The sequence below is a fragment of the Somniosus microcephalus genome, chromosome 31, assembly GCF_052327205.1.
Source record: "Somniosus microcephalus isolate GS21.2 chromosome 31, FLI_Smic_1.0, whole genome shotgun sequence".
NCBI classification, from domain to species: Eukaryota; Metazoa; Chordata; class Chondrichthyes; order Squaliformes; family Somniosidae; genus Somniosus; species Somniosus microcephalus.
Window position 1 is genome coordinate 897,236 of NC_141017.1, and position 23,996 is coordinate 921,231.

At 46.4% G+C, this 23,996-nt stretch overlaps 2 protein-coding genes across 5 annotated transcripts in view; one reads left to right on the forward strand and one right to left on the reverse strand.

Annotated features, from left to right (window-relative positions):
- Positions 1–23,996, reverse strand: part of LOC147097527 (NACHT, LRR and PYD domains-containing protein 3-like) — an 816,941-nt gene that overhangs the window by 334,634 nt on the left and 458,311 nt on the right. The gene's annotated exons all lie outside the window — the stretch shown is intronic.
- LOC147097528 (uncharacterized) lies at positions 20,673–23,741 on the forward strand. The gene has a single exon (XM_085971460.1). The coding sequence runs from the start codon at positions 20,785–20,787 to the stop codon at positions 21,616–21,618; it is 834 nt and encodes a 277-aa protein (XP_085827586.1). The 5' UTR covers positions 20,673–20,784; the 3' UTR covers positions 21,619–23,741.

Genomic DNA, 23,996 nt, shown 5'->3' on the forward strand with positions numbered 1-23,996 from the left:
TTTCAATGTAGTTTTCTTTGTACTCAAAGATTAAGTCTATCAGGCTTTTTTATATCACGTGTGGATCTTTTCAGCACAGGTAAGTCTGATGTGTTTTCATGAGAGCTTATATGTGTATTTGTGTTAGATTGTTCTGGTGGTGAGTGACAAGATTCAGTTGTGGCATTGTCCTTGATTTACTCTTCGATAGTCTCTTGTGTTTTTAGGAGGGAACGACGGTTCCTCCTGAGAATCTGTCCTTCCTCAGTTCTAACAGTGTATGACCTTGGTCCTACTTCCTCAAGAACTGTAGCTTTCCTGTTCCATGCATCTGGATCCTCAATCCTGACAACATCATCCCTTGTCAATGGTTTCAGAGTTTTGGATGACTTGTCACAGTATGTTTTCTGTTTCAGCTTTAACAGTTGAAGTCTCTGTCTCAGTTCCTTACTCTGCTTTCCTTTGGCACAGCAGGGTAGCGTGGTACGCAACTTGCGACCCATTAGGAGTTCAGCAGGTGAAGAACCAAAGTCTAAAGGTGAGGCTCGGTAGCTCAGCAGGGCGAGATAAGGATCAGACTTGCTTTCTGTCACTTTCTTCAGTAGCTGCTTGAGAACTTGAACACCTTTCTCTGCCTTACCATTCGACTGAGCATACAAAGGACTGGATGTGATGTGTTGAAAGTCATAATGTGCTGCAAACTGTTGCCACTCCTTACAGTTGAAGCACGGACCATTGTCGCGAACGGCAATCCTGGGAATTCCATGTCTGGCGAACATGGATTTCACATGCATTATGACACTGCTTGCTGTGGTGCTTGAGAGCAGCGCCATCTCAGGATAGTTAGAATAGTAGTCAATCACTATTAGATAGTCTTTACCATTTAAATGAAAAAGGTCCATACCAACCTTTTGCCATGGTGTTGTTGGTATGTCAGCTACTATCATTGGTTCCTTTGCTTGTTTGTTTTGGTGTTTCTGACATGTCTCACATTTGCCTATCATGTTCACAGAAATCACAGAAACCCCACAGTGCAGATAGAGGCCATTTCGGCCCATCGAGCCTGCACCGACACATATCCCACCCTATCCCCGTAACCCCACGTATTTAATCCCCCTAACACGAAGGGTCAATTTATCATAGCCAATCAACCTAATCCGCACATCTTTGGGGTGTGGGAGGAAACCGGAGCACCCGGAGGAAACCCACGCAAACACGGGGAGAATGTGCAAACTCCACACAGACAGTCACCCGAGGCCGGATTCGAACCCGGGTCCCTGGCGCTGTGAGGCAACAGTGCTAACCACTATGCCACCGTGCTGCCCACCGTCCTTATTCATGCCAAGCCAATAAATAGTGTCTCTTGCTCTCCTTTTGCATTTTTCAATTCCGAGGTGTCCCTCATGAATCCTTTTGAGCATGTCTTGACGTAAAGCCTGTGGAATGACTATTCTGTTCTGTTTTAGTAATAGTCCACTTGCAACACTCAATTCTGACCTTACGTGAAAATATTTTGGACAGGAACCTTTTGGCCAACCATGATGAATGTTCTCTATTACTATTTGTAATATTGTATCTTTTACTGTTTCTTCTGCTATTTGCTTTGATTTTGTGTCTGACACGGTCAGCGCAGCAGTGACCATACTCACATGAACATCCACGTCTTCTTCAGTAGAGTTCACATGACTCATTGTGGGTGCTCGGGATAGTGCATCTGCTAACACTATGTATTTGCCTGGTGTTCAAAGCCATATCTTTGCAGCTTCATCATGAGTCGTTGAATCCTTGGAGACATCTCATTCAGGGTCTTTTTTATGATGGCAACCAGTGGGCTGTGGTCTGTCTCAACTGTGAAGGTGGGAAGTCCATATATGTAGCCATGAAACTTTTCTAGTCCAACTACCAAGCCTAGACATTCCTTTTTAATCTGGGCGTATCGACACTCAGTATCAGTCATAGACCTGGAGGCATAGGCAACAGGCTTCCAATCTTCACCCTCTGCTTGTAGCAAGACTGCACCTAGGCCATCTTTTGATGCATCCGTTGACACTTTGATTCTTTTTGTTGGGTCAAAGAAGGTGAGTACAGGTGTGGTTGTCAGCACTGTTTTGAGGTTTATCCACTCTTGTTCATGTCTTTCTGTCCATGCGAGCTCATTTGTTTTAGGTAGCAGGTCTCGCAGACAGGCTGTCTTGGATGACAAGTTAGGAATGAACTTTCCAATGAAGTTTATCATCCCCATGATGCATAGCACTCCTTTTTTGTCAGTGGGTCGGAGCATTTTGAGTATGGCGTTTACTTTTTCCATATCTGGCTCTATTCCTTTAACAGATAGATTATCTTCTAGGAAAGTGACTTCGTGGATGCCAAACTGACACTTGGCTTTGTTGAGCTTCAGTCCATTCTGGCGTATGCTCTGTAGCACTTTAGTCAGTCTCTCATTGTGTTCTTTCAGTGTGGAGCCCCAGATGATGATGTCATCAACATAGACCCGAACTCCTTCCAGACCTTCAATTATGTGTTCCATCGCTCTATGAAAGATTTCAGATGCAGATATTATCCCGAAAGGCATTCTGAGGAAACAACACCTGCCAAATGGTCTGTTGAAGGTACAGTATTTGGTGCTCTCTTCATCCAGTTTTAGTTGCCAAAATCCTTGTGAGGCATTGAACTTTGTAAAGTATCTGGCACCTGACATTTCACTGGTGATTTCTTCTCACTTGGGAATCTGGTAGTGTTCACGTTTTATGTTTGCATTTAAGTCCTTTAGATCCATGCATATTCTTAGATCATTGTTCTTTTTCTTTACACATACCATGGAGTTAACCCAGTCTGTTGGCTCTTCGGCTTTCCTGATGACTCCTAGTGTGGTCATTCTGTCCAGTTCTTTCTTGAGCCGGTCACGCAGGGGTGCTGGAACTCTTCGTGGAGCATGTACCACTGGCTGAGCATCCTTCTTTAGCTGGATCTTGTAAGTGAATGGTAGAACTCCAAATCCTTTGAACACATCCTGGAAATTATTCACTACAGAATCCACCGAGTCATCTGGTCTGCTTATGGCACAGTTTATACGGTAGACTCTCTTGACCAGTTCTAAGTCCTCACAAGCTTTGTCACCCAGTTGTGAATCAAGTCCTTCAGCCACAACAGAAAACATGAGATGATGCACTTTGTCTTTGACTGTCACTTTAAGTCTGCATACACCTAAGCTATCTATTTTCTGTCCATTATAGTCCTTCAGTAGTACTGACTTTTTCTGTATTTTGGCCTTTTCTTTCATATTGTTAATGTTACTCATACTGATTAAGTTTGCTTTTGCCCCAGTGTCTAGTTTCAATGTAACTAATGCTCCATTTACCTGCAGTGGGATCATCCATTTGTCCTCTTTTACTGCATTAACTTTATGTTCAGCATTGTTAATTCCTGAGGGCTGCACATTTTCTGTATCCTTTTTGATATTGTCACATGACACCATTCCTACAAAACATGTCTCACTTAAATCAGTGTCCTCAATTACATTAACTCATTGCCCTTTCTTAGTTTTTACTTTTGAAAAGCATTGTTTGGCAAAGTGATTCTTTCCATGACATTTTGTGCACATTTTTCCAAACGCTGGGCATTGTTTTAACTGGTGTTTGTAACCACAGCGTTTACAATTAAAATTTCCTTCCTCCGATTGCTTTTCATTTCTGTTCTGCCCATGTTTCTTCCCCTTATAGGACACAGCACTGACAGCAGCACTTACTACAATCATATCATTATTGATTTCACTGAAAGTCTTCGCATGCTGTCGAGCTAGCTCACTGGCTTGGCATATTTTCACAGCATTTTCCAATGTCAGCTCGGTTTCTCTCAACAGACGTTCCCTGACCTTTTTATCCTGAATACCAAACACAATCTGGACACGAATCATGGATGATTTCAGCTCAGAGAAATTACATGTCTGTGCTTTCAGTTTCAGATCAGTCAAAAAGCTATCAAAAGCCTCATTTTGCTGCTGTGTCCGAGCACAGAAAACATACCTCTCATAGGTTTCGTTCGTTTTGGGAGAACAATGTGTATCAAATTTCTTTAGCACATCGTCTAATTTTTCTCTGTTCTCCTCTGGATTAAATACAAATGTATTAAATACCTCTATTGCCTGTGGGCCTGCAACCGTGAGCAGCAACGCTATTTTCCTTGTGTCTGGCTTTGTACCGAACCCGATGGCAGCAATGTAGAGTTTGAATTGTTGTTTAAAAGTCTGCCAATTGTAGTCGACATTTCCTGTGAGTTTCAAATGCTCTGGTGGCTTCAAATTCTCCATGTCGCGTTGCACAATATTCAGCAGATCTTACCAATCCTGGTACCATGTTATGTTCATTAATAACTAGTCATTTTTATTAAGAACAGCTAGCTTTTGCTAGACACTTTATTGAGCAAACGTGGACTAGGTACAGTATCTGTAGAGGCCTCCATCTTGACTGCTGCCTTGTGGGTAGCCTAGTGCATCGTGGGTAGCCCACTCTTATATACATACAGCACCACCTAGTGTACCATTCCAGAATGATAGGTTACTGATCATTACACTATCCAGGGGAATGTGTCCCTTGCATGTTAAACATATCCTTTTGCCCACGGTGATGCTAATCCTGGGAGTAACGATCCGTATCCTGGGGCACAGGATGGAGGCCTCCCCATAGGTGAACCTGATCTGGCTGGAGTACTGGGATGAATTAGATCCCAGCCGCCCCGGCCACATTCCCTCGTGGAAGTAAGCGGTGGTCTCCTCCACCTCCTGTACGCCGCTACCGTCGACCACCACCGGCGCCCTGTTCCCCGAGCACCCGAAGATGTGGTGGTCCTCGACATCGCCTCTCCTACCGATGCTCAGCCCGAGCAGGACGAGCAGGATTACACCTCCGTACATTCCGAAATTTCCTGTAACAGACCTTTCCCCAGCTTGCTCGTTCCCTGTGGATCCCATTAAGCTAAATGTGACCTTGTTAGACCGGGGTGAATTGGTCAGGTCTTCCGAATGGACCACTGTGCTGGAAGCTCCAGTGTCCACCGAATATCTCCCCTGTACCGTCTTCACCCCCATCTTAACATAGGGCCTGCTCCCCTCAGCATTTTCACGGGGACACAGGTCAACAGGCTGCACTGGTTCTAGTCATTGCTGGGAGTTGAATGGGGCAGATGGGGTCAAAGCACCGGTGATGGCTGCTACTTTTCCCTGGCTGATCAGGAAAACCCGCATCGACACTAACAGTGATTCGACCGTGGGAACTCCTGCCTCTGCCTTTTGGGCTGGGGGTGGTGAATTCTTCCCTTTATTATCCTTCCAAGGATTTTTACAATCCTTGCACCAATGGTCATCCTTCCCGCACCCATAGCAATTCAGCTTGATTTCAGAGGGACGGTTCCCTTCCTGGTGCCACTCTTTCTTATTTTGGACCCCAGGTTTAACCTCATAAACTTTGCCCTTTTGCTGGGGCGCCTCATTACTTCTGCCATTTTTATAGGCTACCGTGAGCTGATGGATTACGGTCTCTTCAGTAGTTTGGGGGTCGAACCAGGCCTCGGCCTTTGCTCGGATCCGGGGTAGGCAGTTTGACACCAGGCAACGAAGCCAGTGGGTCAACTGTGGCCGGGTCAGGAATGCCCAATCCGCCACTCCCAGACACGTGCTATTGTAGACTGGCCACAGCCTGTCTGCGAATGCCTGTGGGGCCTCCCCTGTGAGCTGTACCGTCCTCTCCACTCGGGAGAATGGACTGCCGTCGTTCATACCCATGGCCTCCAGTATCTCATCTCTCAAATCGTCATACCCCTTCTGCCCTTTTTTGCACTCATCCGAAAGGGTCTGGAGGAGCTTACCCTCCAGAGAGAATAGCAACATCTTGGCCTGCTCTGCGTCATCGCAATCGTTGACGCAGGCTGCCTGCTCTATCTCTCAGAAGTGCAGTGAGGGGTCTCCCATTTCAGACAGCTTGGGGATATGACTCACCATGGCCCTGAGCTGTTGTGTGCCATGAGGTACGATGAATTGGTTTTGGATGGCCCCGGGTTCATCATCCTCCCTGGGCGGGCCGTACCTGCGCTATCGGATGGGGCACATCGGTCCCGGTCCTGACCTATCTAACGGGGGCTGCTGTACCTCCCCTACCACTTCATCATCCACACTCCTTTGCTGCCAGACCTGCTGAAAGTTCGGCGCTATGGGTGATGGCCGTGAAACCTCTGGTTCCCTGACTATCTCATCCCCAGGCGCTGCCTGTGGGACTGTTCTGCTTGGGTTGCCGGTAAAGTCCGACTGGCCTGCCTTCGGGCTGATAAGGCATACCATCCCCTTTGCCCTCGCTAAGGCCATACTCAAGCTTTCTATCTCTCCCCTACAGGGGCCATGATCTGATTCCTCAAACCCTCGGTCGCAGGCTAGCTTATACGCTGCCTTTACCTCCCTAACCTTCTCCTCCTGCTCTCGTATTTCTTGGGTAAGGCGGGCATTCTTCTCCCGCAACCTTATTTTACTATTCTTGGCCTCAGTAACTTGGCACACCAGATAATCCAGCTTGTGCCTCATGTTACTTTTGCCCTCACTAATCTGGCACTCCAGGCGCTCTATTTTGGCCTGGTGTTCCCTTGCCATCTGCGCTCATTCCTGAATCTCTATTTCCTTATCCTGGACTTCCAGGGCTGCTTCCTTAAGCTTGGCAGCCTGTGCCACCACAACTCCGTCTAATGGTAGGACCTGCTTCTTGTAGCACATTAGCCACACTGCTTTCTCTATTAACCTTTTATGTTTCTTACTTCCTGTCCACTGGGTGGCAGCATCTATTGGACGCTCAGCCTTTAACAGAGTGCTTATCCACTTCTTGGTGATATTCACCTTTCTAAAAACATAATCGGACAATCTCTCTTCCATAGCTGTTCCTTTCTCCGCACCACTGTCTGCTATATCGATCACTGCTGCTGATGGTCCTTCCGTGGTCGCCATTCTGTAAGGGGTTTTACTGTGTGGGTGTCTTGGGTTCTTCAGTTATGCCTCTGACTAACCCTTTTGAGCGGTTCGAATCGCTCGCCCCTTTGAGTTCTGACCACCGGACTTATTTGCAGGTAGCGATATAGAAAACGAGCAGACCAGTGGTTTGGTGCAAAGAAAAACCAAGATTTTATTACCAAAGAATGGTTCTATACAAAGGATAAAATGGATGCAGTACACTTACACTTAACAGGGATGGGAAATAAACAGCACATCGAGGGAAAATGACTAAAATGACAATTTTAGCAATCCCCTTAACTCCCCCCCCTCTAAACCTCGCTGGGCTATCTTATGAGGGGTCAGAATTCCATGCTCACCAGTCCGAGTCATTTAAACAGATGAGAATCTTGCTTCTTTGCCCTGCTGCCTTTCAATGCCACGTGGGTTCAATGCTGCACAGAGTACCGTCCAGCTGAAAATACCCCAGTAACAAAACAGTCTCTGGCAGGGTATCTCACCTCTCGGGACGGGCTCTTCTTCGTAGGTCCTCTTCCTGGGGTGGTGGCAGGCAGGGCGCGGGAGGCGAGGAGAGAGAGAGAGCATGGCTTGCTGAGGGGCTATATTTATACTCCTCTCGGTAGCCCTTATCTCACGCGCTAAATCAGCTCATCCTTTGTATGATTTGGGTGAGCTCGTTTAAATCACAGAATCACAGAATCACAGAAACCCCACAGTGCAGATAGAGGCTATTTCGGCCCATCGAGCCTGCACCGACACATATCCCACCCGATCCCCGTAACCCCTACACCAATGTTTAAAAACGTTTATAAAAATGACCTGTAGAGTGATAGTCGTTATGTCTAAAGTAGCCTCGAAAACCGTGGTTGTTGTTAAAGACAAGTTGCGAATAGCTCCCATTCAGGCTTAATGTCTCTGGTGAGCGGTTCCCGATTTAAAATGCAGAGAGCCTAATGGCTTGATGGAGCCCATTCCCACTTGAGGACTGGAATGTTATAGTCTTTTGTCCATTTCATCAGTCTTTACAAAATCCTTGATTAGTTTAAAACTTGAAATCTTTGACCTGCTTACTTTGCAAAACCTTTGTTTAAAAATCGCATTCGGCCTGGTCACGAGGTTTACCGCAGCCATTTTGGGTGCCCTGGTTTTAAAATCAGTCCAACCAGGGTCTCTTTTAACTAAATAATCTTTGGGGGGGGGGGGGGAAACTGCCTGAATTTTGCAAAACTTACAACCGGAAGCTCGGGGTCACCCTTACGGACTGAACGGAGGTGTTCTGCAAAGCGGTCACCCAATCTGCGTTTGGTCTCCTCAATGTAGAGGAGACCACATCATGAGCAGTGAATACATTATACTAGATTGCAAGAAGTACAAGTAAATCACTGTTTCACCTGGAAGGGGTGTTTGAGACCTGGACAGTGGGAAGGGGGGAGGTATAAGGGCAGGTGTTACAATTCCTGCACTTGCACGGGAAGGTGCCAGGCGAAGGGGAAGAGGTGCTGGGGGTGATAGAGAAGTGGACTAGGGTGTCTCAGAGGGAGTGGTCCCTATGGAATGCTGAAAGGGGAGGGGAGGGGAAGATGCGTTTGGTGGTGGGATCATACAGAACATGTTTGACATAGAGTAAAGTTCATCTCTGCACTGTCCCATCAAACACTCTCAAGGCAGGTTGAAACCATGTTTGATACAGAGTAAAGCTCCCTCTACACTGTCCCATCAAACCCGTCCAGGACAGGCAGAACATGAGTTAGATACAGAACAAAGCTCCCTCTACAATGTCCCATCAAACTCTCCCAGGGCAGATACAGCACGGATTAGATAAACAGTAAAGCTCCCTCTACACTATCACATCAAATCACTCCCAGGACACCTATAACATGGGTTAGATACAGAGTAAAGCTCCTTCTACACTGTTCCATCAGACTCTCACAGGGCAGATGCAGCACGGGTTAGATACAGAGTAAAGCTCCCTCTTCACTGTCCATCAAACACTCCCAGACAGGTTTAGACTAGGAGTCCACATCACGGAAGACCTCTCCTGGTCCCTCAATACCTCCTCTCTGGTGAAGAAGGCCCAGCAGCGCCTATATTTCCTAAGGAGGCTGAAGGGATGTAACCTGTCACCCCTGATCCTCTCTAACTTATACCGCTGCACAATAGAGAGCATCCTGATGAACTGTATCACAGTATGGTATGGCAGCTGTAGCTACTATGACCGGAAAGCCCTGCAGCGGGTAGTCAAAACTGCCCAACGCATTACCGGCACCCGGCTACCGACCATACAGCACATATACCAGAAACGCTGTTTACGGAGGTCACAGTCCATCATCAAAGACCCTACCCACCCCAGCCACAGTCTGTTCGCCCTCCTGCCATCTGGGAGACGCTACAGATGCATTCGAACCCGTACGACCAGATTCAGGAACAGCTTCTTTCCTAGGGTTGTCATCCTATTGAACTCCACAAATAAACTCTAAAGCCTGCACATCTGCCAATGCACTTTATTATGGTTATGTTTATGTTAATGTATTACAAGCCAAATGTATGTTGAATGTTTAAATGTCTTAATCTAAATGTACACTCTCGGGAGCCGCAAGCCTACATTTCGTTGTACTGCACTTGTGCACTAACAATGACAATAAAGTTGATTATGATTATGATTATGATGGTTTGATACTAGTAAAGCTGCCTCTACACTGTCGGATCAAACTCTCCCAGGACAGGAACAACACGAGTTAGCTACAGAGTTAAGCTCCCTCCACATTGTCCTATCAAACAATCCCAGGGCAGGTACAGCAGGATTAGATAAAGAATACAGCTCCCTCTACACTATCCCATCAAATCACTCCCAGGACACCTATAACATGGGTTAGATACAGAGTAAAGCTAATACTACACTGTCCCATCAAACTCTCACAGGGCAGGTACAGCACGGGTTAGATACAGAGTAAAGCTCCTTCTGCACTATTCCACCAAACCACTCCCAGGACACGTATAACACGGGTAAGATGCAGAGTAAAGTTCCCCCTTCACTGTCCTATCAAACAATCCCAGGACAGGTTCAGATCATGCTTGACACTAGTAAAGATGCCTCTACACTATCCCCTCAAACTCTCCCAGGACAGGCACGACACGATTTAGCTGAAGAGTTAAACGCCCTCTATACTGTCCCATCAAACTCTCACGGGGCAGTTTCAGCACAGGTTAAATACAGAGTAAAGTTCATCTCTGCACTGTCTCATCAAACACTCCTATGGCAGGTTGACAGCATGTTTGATACAGGGTAGTGCTCCCTCTACGCTGTCCCATCAAACTCCCAGGGCAGGAACAGCACGGGTTAGATACAGAGTAAAGCTCAATCTACACTATCCCATTGAACACTCCCAGGGCATGTACAGCACGGGTTAGATACAGATTAAAGCTCCCTCTTCACTGTCCCATTGAACACTCCCAGGGCAAGTACAGCACGGGTTAGATACAGAGTAAACCTCCCTCTGAATTGTCCCAGCAATCACTCGCAGGGCATGTTCAGACCAAGTTTGATACAGAGTAAAGCTCTCTCTACACAGTCCCATCAAAAAGTCCCAGATAAGGTGCAGCAAGGATTAAATACAAAGTAAAGCTCCCTCTACATTACCTCATCAAATCACTCCAAGGAAAGGTACAACACTGGAAAGATGCAGAGTAAAGCTCTCATCAATGTCCCATTATGTGCTCCCAGGGCAGGTACAGCAGAGGTTAGATACAGAGTAAAGCTCCTCTCTGCACTGTCCCATCAAACACTCCCAGGGCAGGTTCAGACCATATTTGATACAGGGTAAAGCGCCCTTTACACTGTCCCATCAAAACCCGTCCAGGAGAGGCAGAACACGAGTTAGACGCAGAACAAAGCTGCATCAACACTGTCCAATTTAACACTGCCAGAGCATGTAGAGCATGAGTTAGATACAGAGTAAAGGTCCCTCTATATTGTCCCATCAAACATTCCCTGGGCAGGTACAGCACGGGTTAGATACAGAGTAAAGCTCCCTCTACACTGTCCCATCAAACATTTCAAGGGCATGTACAGCATGGGTTAGATACAGAGTAAAGCTCCCTCTACACTGTTCCATCAAACACTCCCAGGGCAGGTACAGCACAGATTAGATACAGAGTAAAGCTCCCTCTACACTGTCCCATCAAACACTCCCAGGGCAGGTACACCACGGGTTAGATACAGAGTAAAGCTCCCTCTACACTGTCCCATCAAACTCTCCCAGGGGGTGAATTTATCAAATCATAATTTTCCTTCTGTCGCTGTGGGGATGTATTAACTTAAAATTAAGAAACTTAACTTTAATAATGTCCAATAGCTTTACATTTCATACTGAAGTTGTTACTTGGTGAACTTAAATAGCTGACAGTGGAAAGGGTTAACTCCTTTGTAGGTTTTTAGGTGCATGCAATTGCATCACTTCACGTAAATTTAAAAAACTTTCCTGACCAAAAAAGACAGTTGTGTTTTCACAATTTATTCAGTTAGTTACCTTTCATAACTCCAAACTATTTCAGATCAACATTTTATTTAAACACGAACAGAACAGATAAAACAAAACAGAATAGCACATGCTTGCATAAAACAATAAATGACATCATGGCCTAGAAATTCAGTTGGGCGCGCCAGCCGTTAGCGCCTTAGGGGGAGTAGATCTCGAGCGCTAGGCGCTTATCGCCCGGGCGCAGCGCGATCTGCGCCTCTCCCCAACTTCAGGACACATTTAGCGCCGGCGCAAAGTCTTAGCGCGCGCCCTGCTGCGCGCGCAGATCATGACGTCATTTAATAGTGCAACGCCCTTTGTGCGCCCCAAACCGGAACTTCACTCGCGCCGGCCCATTGTGCGCCGGGCGTCCCGAGCGGCTGTGAAGTGGAACGGTACACAGGCCAGCCGGGCCGCGGGGAGCGCAAATTAAAGGGCATTTACCCAGCAGTATAAAGGCCAGCCATTTTGCAGCATTCACTCTTGTGCAACGGTTTTTTGGACAGAGACCAAGGAGGAGAGTTTACTGGTTTGGACCAACACTTGGACAGGTATTTTTGGCTCAGGCCAGAGCTTACCAATTATCTTTGCCTTCATTCAGAGCTCAGTGTTTGCCAGCATATAATGGGGGCTGCATTGGGTGGCAACGCTGAATTTCAGCCTTATGCCAGAAGGGCTTACAGACACCATGAGAGAGTGGCAGCCCTGGCTAGACGCAGAGGGGGCAACAGGCGTCGCCAACTGAGGCCTTACCCACGCAGGGTATACCGCCAGCAGACCTCCTATCTGACCATGTCTGCCGCGATGTGTGTTAGGAGGCTGCGATTCTGAAGGGAGGTGGTTGCAGACATCTGCCGGCTGCTTCAGAGAGATCTGCAGCCACAGCTGATGCGCAGGACGTCTCTGTCGGTGGCAGTGAAGGGGACGGTGGTTCTCAACTTCTATGCCTCCGGCTCCTTCCAATTCGCTACTGGGGACATTGCTAACATCTCCCAGTTCGCCGTGCATTGCTGTATCCGCCAGGTGACCGAAGCCCTTTTCAGAAGGAGACATCAATTCATCTCCTTCCCCATGACCCTGGACAAGCAGCAGCAGCGTGCAGTGGGGTTTGCAAGAATAGCGGGCTTCCCCAAGGTGCAGGGCGCCATTGACTGCACGCATGTGGCTTTGCGGGCACCTCTTGAGCATGCCGAGGAGTACCGCAACCGGAAGGGCTACCATTCCCTCAATGTACAGCTGGTGTGTGACCACAGGCAGCGCATCCTAGCTGTCAATGCCCGCTTTCCAGGCAGCAGCCACGATGCCTTTATCCTGCGACAGACAACTGTGGCTGACATGTTCCAGGCACAGCCTCCCCCAAGAGGATGGCTTATCGGGGACAAAGGCTATCCTTTGTGTACCTGGCTCATGACCCCGCTCCGCGCGCACACGACCCCTGCTGAAGAGGCATACAACGAGAGCCATCAAGCGACGAGGAACCTCATAGAACAAACAATCGGCGTGCTCAAGCAACGGTTCCGCTGTCTCAATCGCTCCGGGGGAGCCCTCCAGTATTCACAGGGTCGAGTCTCCCAATTCGTCGTCGTTTGCTGCATGCTGCACAACCTGGCTATCCGCAGGACTCAGGCACTGCCACCTCACGTTGGACCACCACCTCAGGAGGAGGAGCAGGAGGAGCATGAGGACGACGAGGACGAGGAGTACCAGCCCAGGAGGGACGCACAAGGTCCAAGGGCCGCCCGTCGTCGGCTTATTGAAAGTCACTTCTAGGCCCCCTGTCAGGGAATGGCTTGTGCCAATGATAGAACATGATTGCAGCCGCTCCGCAAGCCCTCAGCCGGTTAAGGCAACAAACACTTCAAAGATCAAACATGGACAATGTGAATAAATAAAATGCTTTATTGTACAAACTCTGGGCCCTTCCCACATGAAAGCCAAACAGATGAAACCCCCAAAATACACTCAAACACATTACTCGCTCCCACAACCTGGGGAGGATTAACAAAATAGGGCAACTAAAATGGCCGTCATTCTCGGCCTTCGTCCAAAACAAACATCACATCATCGGCCTTCAAAAAACAAACATGCAATTCTCGGCCTCAAGAAACAAACACAAATGGCCACACATTCGACTATTTGGCCCGCTAGGGCGATGCCTTGGCCATCTTTGGGTGGCCCCTGCCCGCTCTGCTGCTCTGCCTCAAAGTAAGGCCATTGGCTGCTGCAAGGCTGGGGGCAGGCTCCTGAGGGGCACATGTCGTGATGGCAGATGCCCTTGGGGGTCAGCCTAGTCGAGGTCTGGCCATCGAGCGGCCGGCTGCTGATTGCTGCAGCTGTGGCTGGCCAGCATCAGTCGCTGCAGCAGCTCCTGGCAGCTCCACTGGGGGAGTGGCAGTGGCGGCTGGAGGAATGGCGGCGGCGGCTGGAGGAATGGCGGCAAGCTGGCGGATGGCAGGCGCTCGCTGGTCGCCTGAGACACTGGCACTCACCCGGGCCAGCACTGCAGCATGCGCACCAATCTGCCGAGGGACAGACCGATGTGCTGCTGCAGCGCGCCGGGTGCCCTGGCGATGCCTGGCTGACACAGCGAGTATGGCAGCAGTGAGTGCCCGTGTTGACCTTTTCACTGACCGCAGCAGAGCAGCCAGTGACTGGACGGCACCACTAATCACCTGGCCAGTCGCTGACAGATCTGCCCAGTATTCCGCCCGACTGGTGGCCTCTAAGGGCCCAAACTCGGCCACACTCCGAGAGAGGGAATCGATGGTCTCAGGCAACCGTGCCACTGCCGCCATGAGCTCCGTGTGCCGGCGCTCCGAATCCACGGACAAGTCTTCGAGGCATTCCATCTCCTCGGCGAAGAGCATCTCCTGACTGGAGGCCGGACTCTCCCTCTGGGGAGAAGGCCGCCGAGCTGGCCGACCCTTCCTGCGTTGCTGGAGGCCGCTGGGCCCAGCAATTGGACTCCCCTCTGACGCATCCCCCCTCTGGGGAGAAGGCCACCGAGCTTCCACCCCCCTCCCGCCTTTCTGCAGCACGCAGGTCCCAGGAGCTCCCCTCCCCTTCGACACTTCCGCCACGCTGTCCTCCAGGGAAGACGTGTCCCCTACATTGGCCTGGGTGGCTGCGGCTGAGGGTTCCCCTGATGGGCCGCCTTCCTCTTGCTCCTCCTCCTGCTCCTCCTCGGAGGGTCTGTCACTGGCAAGTTGAGGGACCTCCTCTTGACCATCTGAAAGCAGGAAGGCACAAGAGTAGCTTTAGAGTGAGGAGAGGGCGTCAGTGCGGGATGCATGAGTGGTGGCATTCAGCGCATTGGTTGGACAGTGGCAAAGGATGTAGATCTGATGCGCAAGTGGGACGAGAGAGGTGCAAAAGGTGATGTCCTTACCATTGCTGCCCAGAACAGGGTCGGCATCTCCACATGCAACGGGCCCAATCACCCGGCCACCCATGAGGCGCTCCACGCGATGTTGCAGGTCGGTGAGTGGCTGGATATGGGGTCGTCCTCCCCCGGTCGCAGTCCGGCTCTTGTGATTATTTGCCAGCTTGGCCTGCAAGAGAAAGGACGGCCTCTAAGTACAGTGTGTTGCCGTGATCTTGTGTGCACTGCCTCCCATGGTGGAATAGCCTGGCCAGTGTGTCGTCATGATCTGGTGTGCACTGCCTCCCATGGTAGAATAGCTTGGCCAGTGTGTCGCCATGATCTGGTGTGCACTGCCTGCCATGGTGGAATAGCTTGGCCAGTGTGTCGCCATGATCTGGTGTGCACTGCCTCCCATGGTGGAATAGCTTGGCCAGTGTGTTCAGTGCAGAATGTGCAATTGATGCTCATGCCTGTGCCATAGCTGCTGGATGAAGGCTGGCCATTAGAGCTTTCAGGTCCCTTTGCCCATAATGTGAGGTGCACATGCAAGGATGAGGAGGTCATTGGAAAGGGTACTCACCCTGACAATGCGTGTGAGGTCATTTAACTTTTTGCGGCATTGGGCACCGGTCCTGGGGACGTCGCTGTTGGCTGACAGCTTGCTGGCGACATGCCTCCAGGCTCTCCTGTAGACGCGGACCGTTGCCTTCTTGCCATTGTCCGGGTACAAAACATGGTGCCTCTTCTCCACAGCAGCAAGCAGCACACTCAGATCACGCTCTGAGAAGCGCTGCGCACGTTCACGGGCCTTCTCCATGTCTTCAGGCGCTATTTGGGTCCAGCAGCAGTGTTCAGGCCTAGCTGGAGGGCTCCACTATCTAGGGCGTGACAGCAGACACAGTCGACCCTTCCCCCTTAAGAGCTGGCCGGCACCAGGGTGTCTGCTGTCAATCACAAGATGGCCGCACCTGCGCTGCGCCCGGCCTCGGCGCTATCGATCACCACCTCCGGCTTAGCGCCCAAAGAGAGGCGTCCAGCAGCAGTTTTAGCGCTCGCCCGAACTAGTAGGGCGAAGCTAATGAATATCGGAGAAGTGACCTAGATTTGGCGGCGGCCGCAAACTTTAGCGGACGCCCCACTTTAGCGCCCCAAAAGTGGCGTCAATGAATTTCTAGGCCCATATTTCTTATTGTCCTTTATTTAGATGCCTTTCCAAGTGACTGTAAAAAGATTGAATACAACTGGAGAAAAATGAGTTTATCACATTTAAACAAATCAAATTGCTTAGGAAAATTTCACCATAGCAACCACAACTCCAACGTTAAATCTTAGACTGCAATTTAATCTTTTCTTAAACAAATTTTTTGTTTTTCTTCTCAGTTTTTACACGCCAGCTTAACTTAAATTGTAATTCATTCCTTTTTTTCAAATTCTAGGGGCACAATCTTATTCGCACATTCTTAAATCTTCCAAAATCCAAGTCAAGTCAAAATGGTAAAACGCTTTTAAAACAGAGAAGTGGGTGGAGCTAAAACACACATAATAGACACTTTTTGTTTTAAAAACAGACTTCCGGAGAAAATGAATACTGTAACTTCTTAAACATTCATATTCATGAAAACTTTCACGTTTTAACACACACTTTCACACAAACTTAAATTCCAGCATTTTTTAAGGTTCCTTTCACTCAGCAAATCTTGTGTTTTATTTTCTCAGCACAGACTTTAATAACTTCCATGTCGGTAAAACTTTATCTCCCCCCTCTCTCACCTGCATTTTATGCTTCACCTCCTTCAGGCTCTCTATCAACTGTATACTCAGTCTCAGCAATGATAGCTTGCGTTTGACAAAGTCCCTCCGGTCCCCCCAACTGGAATCTCACAACTCCAAAATCGGTGATCCTACTTCTGACACCACTGTAAGATTTAGAACACAGGAAACACACACAGATTATTCAAAGGGTCTTAGGAGTTGTAAGGCTTTTTATTAAAGAGGTACAGTTTAAAGCATATTCAGATATTACATGTGGCTAAGCTAAGCATAACAGACATACAAACCGTGACAGACGAGGGCGATCTACGGCCGTGGAATGGAATGAAACATCCGGATGGATGGTGAGGCAGTATGTTGGTCTCAGATTGGGTGGATTCCTGCAGTCTGCTGCAGCAGTCACTTCCGTTGGGTCATCCCTTGAGCTGTTGGAGGTGTAAGGCCGCAGTCGCCTCAGGGAAGCCTTCACCAATAACTGTCTGATTCCTCTCTCGGACGTCCATATTTATAGTTTTTTGGTGGGCTGGTGATTAACTGGTGTCAATATTCTGTTCCCCATCCTATTGTCCAATTGTGAAGCGGGAAGGCATCCCTCGCCATCCCTTTCTGCATGGCTGACGAGGCCTCCCTATCTTTCTGGGGAATGTTTTATTATGTTCCTTTAAGGATATTGTATGACTTTTCGACTCCATTTTGTCTATTATCCCTATGTTGCTTTGCATTTTATGATTCCCTTATCACTTCTATTTGTCTATTGGTGCTTGTTATTCAACCTCGCTGGCATTTCTGCTCTCGGTTCCTGGTTGTATGTTGTCAGTCTCTATGCTAAGAATTAAAACCCAATCTTTGAACCTAACATTATTTCATACAAGAGCCACCAGCAGTAATGTTATTGTAGTATCACAACCAGTAATAATGTTAGTGTAGATTCAACACCAGTAATGTTAGAATAGGTTCAGCACTAATAATGTTGGAGTAGGATCACCACCAGTAACTTTAGAGTAGAGTCAGCACCAGTGATGTCAGAGTAGAGTCACCACCAGTTATGTTACAATAGTCTCACCACCAGTAATGTTACAATAGTCTCACCACCAGTAATGTTACAATAGTCTCACCACCAGTAATGTTAGAGTAGAGTCACCACCAGTAATGTTACAATAGTCTCACCACCAGTAATGTTAGAGTAGAGTCACCACCAGTAATGTTAGAGTAGAGTCACCACCAGTAATGTTACAATAGTCTCACTACCAGTAATGTTAGAGTAGAGACACCACCAGTAATGTTACAATAGTCTCACCGCCAGTAATGTTAGAGTAGAGACACCACCAGTAATGTTACAATAGTCTCACCGCCAGTAATGTTAGAGTAGAGTCACCACCAGTAATGTTACAATAGTCTCACCGCCAGTAATGTTAGAGTAGAGTCACCACCAGTAATGTTACAATAGTCTCACCACCAGTAATGTTACAATAGTCTCACCACCAGTAATGTTACAATAGTCTCACCACCAGTAATGTTACAATAGTCTCACCACCAGTAATGTTACAATAGTCTCACCACCAGTAATGTTACAATAGTCTCACCACCAGTGATGTTAGAGTAGAGTCACCACCAGTAATGTTACAATAGTCTCACCACCAGTAATGTTACAATAGTCTCACCACCAGTAATGTTAGAGTAGAGTCACCAACAGTAATGTTACAATAGTCTCACCACCAGTAATGTTACAATAGTCTCACCACCAGTAATGTTACAATAGTCTCACCACCAGTAATGTTACAATAGTCTCACCACCAGTAATGTTAGAGTAGAGTCACCACCAGTAATGTTACAATAGTCTCACCACCAGTAATGTTACAATAGTCTCACCGCCAGTAATGTTACAATAGTCTCACCACCAGTAATGTTAGCGTAGAGTTACTACCAGTAGTGCTGGATTAGATGTACCTGCATTTATCGTATTATACTGGCTCCACCAATGGTGATAGAATAACGTCAACTTCAGTAAAGTTAGCGATGAAACATGATCAGTTATGTTAGCTTATGGTAAACAAGTTAAATGTTAAATCCGTGTGATCAGTAATAATGTTGGAGCCGATTCGCCATCAATAACGTTAGAGCAGGTTCATCTCCCTTAATGTTAGAGCCGAGTCACCTTGCTTTAGTAGGGTCATCGCATTTAATTATAAATTAGCGTTCTAATGTTAAAGCCGAATCATCACAATTTTAGAGTAGGGAAACCACCAGTAATTTTGGAGCGAGTTCATCACCAGTGTTCACCACAGGACAAAACAAATATTACTTATGTAACGATTCAGTGATGATTTTTCCCGAATTATTATGCGGTACCAAGAACCGGGAGGTTTGTTCCCTGTATGAAACACATGGCGTGCGCACAGCACATTCCCTCTTGGTGCACTTTCCCTTGATGAATTTTAATGTCAGGAGTTCCATGGGCTGAACTTCATAATTTCCCCATTGACGTCCCGGACGCAGTGAACTGGAAAATGTTCCCTTGTTTGTTAAGTTACTGTAACTAATGCCAATTATTGTGTAACCTGTATTTCCGTCGGGGTTCCGATTATATTCTATAAAGTGGGAACATTTCCAGATCTCAGGTACACTCAGATGGGAACAGTGAAGCCGGATATGTTCTACTAAGAAATGGAGCGGCCAACAATTCTACAGATAAAGGACATTTACTACCCTATTCTTGCAGCCTTTGGTGCTCCCGGTAAGTCAAAGTGTACCGTTGTCTAATAGCTGTAGACTTTCTCACTGTTAATGATTTTGTAACAGATTCCAAAAGTGCCGACATTGCAGAGTCAGTGACCCATTGTGATATGTCAGTGAATATCAGCGGGAATCCTACCTGCCAGCGCGGCCAGTGGCGCGCTGTTCTGGTCGACAGATCATGGACTTCGGATAATCAATTTTCTTCCCAATTCTGAGGGAGGATGAGGCCGATTCCCCAACCCCTCCAACTGTGCCTGGTTCACTACTGAAAGTGTTGCTGGGTGTGCATGCCATCAACTCATTTGTACAGTTGTACCCTGTCGACTTCATATTGATAATTCCTTGGACTGCAGCAACCTCCAACCAATAGAGAACTCTGAAATACATTGAGAAATAATTGGTGATCAGTGAAATGCTCCCCTCCCTTCAGCTGCAAGTAACCGCGATTCCAGCAGCTCCCTCGGGGCTATTATAGATAGCAAAAGTGCAGCATTTCGACCCAATTCCAACTTCTGATGTTTTATTTTAATTCATATCTCTCCAGATATTGCTCTGAAATTATATTTAATTTTAACAACGTCTGACTGAAGTATTTTGGAAGGACGGTCGATTCTCAGTCCCTTTATATTGAGTGTTATTTTTTTGTTCATTAATAAAAACGTCAATGCTCTGTTAGATAATTTAAGAAAATGTTAAAATTGTGCCACAACCGGTTCTGTTAGAGTAGGGTCACCATCATCATTGTTAAATTTGTGTCTCCACCTGTATTGTTACATTGGTGTCTCCACCAGTAATTTTAAATTAATGTCTCCACCAGTAGCATTAGAGAAGTGTCACCACCAGTAATGTTAGTTTATTGTTACCACCAGTAATGGGAGAAAAGGATCACCAATAGTAGTATAAGAGTAGGATTTTCACCAGTAATGTTAGAATAGCATACTCCTCAGTAATGTTAGATTAGAGTTATCAGCATTAATGTTAATATGCTGGCACCACCAGTAGTGTTAGAATAGGGTCAGGCTCAGTAATGTTAGCGATGAGTCATAACCAGTTATGCAAGCTTATGGTAAGCACGATAAATGTTAATGCCGTGATACCAATATTAATGTTGGAGCCAAGTTATCATCATTAATGTTAGAGCAGGTTCATCTCCCTTACTGTTAGCATAGTTGCAGCACCAGTATTGTTGTAGTAGGGTCACAACCAGTAACGTCAGAGCCGAGTCACCACCTGTATTGCTAGAAGAGGGTCATCACATTAAATGTGTGTGCATAACCCTAAGTAGTAACACATCTGAATATTTCCCCACATGATTTGAGATTTATTTGATTTTCTCCGTTACTTACCCCTTGTCCCTCTTTCTTACAGCCAATCTATTAACAATCGTGATTCTCTCAAGAGGAAAATGCGGTCTTTCCAAATGTCTCTCTGTCTACATGATGGCCATGGCAACAGCAGATCTACTGGTCATGCTAACCAATATAATAGTGTATAACATTTTCATTTATCACTTTCCACGTTCATTCCTGTCCTACACTACCGTGTCTAAGTTAACTCTTTACATGATAAGCACCAACCTGGATATGTCGGTGTGGTTTACTGTCTGCTTCACATTTGACCGATATGTAGCTATTTGTTGTCAGAAGTTTAAAACAATGTATTGCACAGTGAGAATTGCGGCCGCGGTTATAGTAACGGTCTCGGTCCTAGTTTATTTAGAGAACATCCCTTTTTGGTTTGCATATGAACATAAACAAATAATTAACAATGTTCCCTGGGGTTTACGCCCAAGCTTGGACTTTTATTCTTCGCTTGCAGGTGCAGCGTACTCCAGGCTGCAAGTTATATTAGTTCCATGGTTACCTTTTGCTTTAATGTTACTGTTTAATTGTTTGACAGTCAGACGTATTTTAGTAGCTAGTAAGGCCCGAAAGGGACTCCAAGGCCACAGCAGTCAGAATCAGAGCGATCCAGAAATGGAGAACAGAAGGAAATCCATCATTTTACTGTTCACTGTATCGAGCAGTTTTATACTGTTGTGGCTGACATCTGCCCTGAGTTTTATTATTAGCACCCTGGCCATGCATTACCGACCCGATTATGCAGCTCCTGAGTACATCGCCGCTGAAACAGGATATATACTCCTGTATTTGAGTTCCTGTACAAACACATGTATTTATGCAGCTACACAAACTAAATTCAGAGAAGAGCTGAAGACGGTAGTGAAATCTCCTTGTACATTTATTCTGAGGTTGGTTAAAATATTTTAAAATACATCCAAAGCTTCCTGTCCTAACTAGCCCATGTTCCAAAAGGTAAAGATGGGCTAATGTTTGAGGTTTCCAGAGTTCTGGGGAAATGTAAGTGCTTCCGGTGTAACCAAACATCAGAGTGCTTGAAAATTGAATACATTCATTTTTCATTCCTTTTTGTATATTGATTGACCCATTGTGCAATCCCAACATGTTTTTCGTTTTAATTTGACTTCCAGCATTGGCAGATTTTTAAAATGATTAACGCTTTTTTTGCAGTCGTGCTTAATATGATGGGATGAAAGAAACAGGTGACTTACGACATGGAACAGCAACAAATGTGGTGGTTCATATAACAGAATAATGCTTTAATTTCACTCAATATTGAATCTCAAATAGTGGAACTGAAATAAGAATTCTATGTATATAATTTATCATAACCTGGGATTATCCTTGTTTCCAAACTTCTGCTAACAGAATAGACTCATTGAATTATCTGAAGGGAAAGGGCAGCAACTTCTTCACATTTTATAAGATGATGCTGGCAGTTTAGTAGAAAGAATGATGCATGTATGAACTTTAATACAGATAAGTGTAAGGTGGTACCTTTTGGTAGGAAGAATAAGGAGGCCATCTAGTCCTTGGGAAAGTAAGTGTCTAAATGAGATAGTGGTATGGAGATCTAGGGGTGCTGATAGACAAATCACTAAATTAGCGACGCAGGTTACTAAGACCATTAAATATACAAATCAAGCACTGGGGTTCATTTCTAGAGGGATAGAATTGAAAGACAGCGAGGTTAGTTTAAACTTGTATAGAACGCTGGTTATATCACACTTGGAGTACAGTAAACAGTTCTGGTCTCCTTATGGTAAATAAGATATAGAGGTACTGGAGAAGGTGCAAACAAGATGGACTTGAATGATACCAGAACTGAGAGCGTATATCTATCAGGAAAGATTGAACAGGCTGGGGCTTTTCCCTCTAGAAAATAGAAGACTGAGGGTGGCCTGATAGAGGTCTTCAGGATTATGAAAAGTTTGATAGTGTAGACATAGAGACGATGTTTCCACTTGCGTGGGAGACCAGAACTAGGGACCTTAAATATAAAATAGTCACTAATAAATCCAATGGGAAATTCAGGAGAAACTTATTTAACCAAGGAGTGGTTCGATGGTGGAACTCACTGCTACAAGCAGTAGTTGAGGCGATTCGCAGAGAATCTAGCTAAACACATGACTGAGAAAGGAGTAGGATCGTTTGATGGAGTTAGATGAAGAGGGGTTGGAGGAGGCTCGGATGGAGCAGAAACAACCGCATGGACCTGTAGGGCCAAAGGGCCGGTTTCTGGGCTGTAAATTTTAATAATAGAATGGCCGTTTTTCTGTGACGACGAAAATGGCTTGTTCTTGTGGCAATGGAAAGGTGTCAGAAAACATTTCCTCGTCTTTGTGCGGTGTGTTTGATATCAGCTAGTTCTCAGGGTGCAGATAATCGATCCCAGCTAAAACAGCGCACTTCCCGCCTAAGATTCAAAGAGAACATTCATGACTGATCATCCGCAGTGGAGTGGACCATGTGCGCATCAGCGTTAACTGCCTCACACCGCAGGCAATGGAATGAGATGCACTAGTTTAATGAATAGATGAAGTGTCTTTATCTGTACAAATTGCAATGGTGGTTATTTGTAATTCTATAATATTGGGATGAATGTTCCAGGGGCTTGTTCAGCTGGATTAATCCCATACTGCCTTATCAATGGTTCGCAAAGCATGATGGACTACTTGACATGGGTGAATGGTTTAAATGTAAAAAAAACTGATGCAGGACTGTGGGAATGCAGTACAAATAGATAAGAAAGAACAGAAACAGAATGTTTATAGAACAGAGTAGAGACAGTCTCAGGGCTGCATTTTGTTGAAAGTTAAATGTGAAACTTAAGCAAAACTCTGTAAAAAAACAAGTGACTCGTGGAGCGCGTGATCACCTAGTTTCTGTTTTCACATGACTTGCATTTTATGAAAATGTATAGATATTGTAGCCCCGTGAGTCCGACACTCACTCTTTGGGAGGCATACTTGTGTGCAGAGACACAAAGAGTTTCTCAGAGTGAAGTCCAGGTACCTTAATAAAACTTTACTTATAAAACTTTACTTATTTTACAGTTTCTGACTTTGTGTATTACTGAGAAAGTGACAATAGACTGACCGGCGTGTTGAGTCTCCTAAAGCAGCGAACCCTGATACCCCAAGTTAGGGGTAGATCCTCCTCACAGAAGCGAGGGGTTAACAGGCTGATTTCCCTATCAGACTCCGCCCTCATTGTCTCCTGGTCCAATACAACGGGCCCGGTCTGCTGAAGAGTGTCTAACGAAAGAGACAGTAGGAACTTGACTC

What these genes read in the sequence shown, in the direction of transcription:
- LOC147097528 (XM_085971460.1), top strand. Translation starts at nt 20,785, where the DNA reads ATGATGGCCATGGCAACAGCAGATCTACTGGTCATGCTAACCAATATA.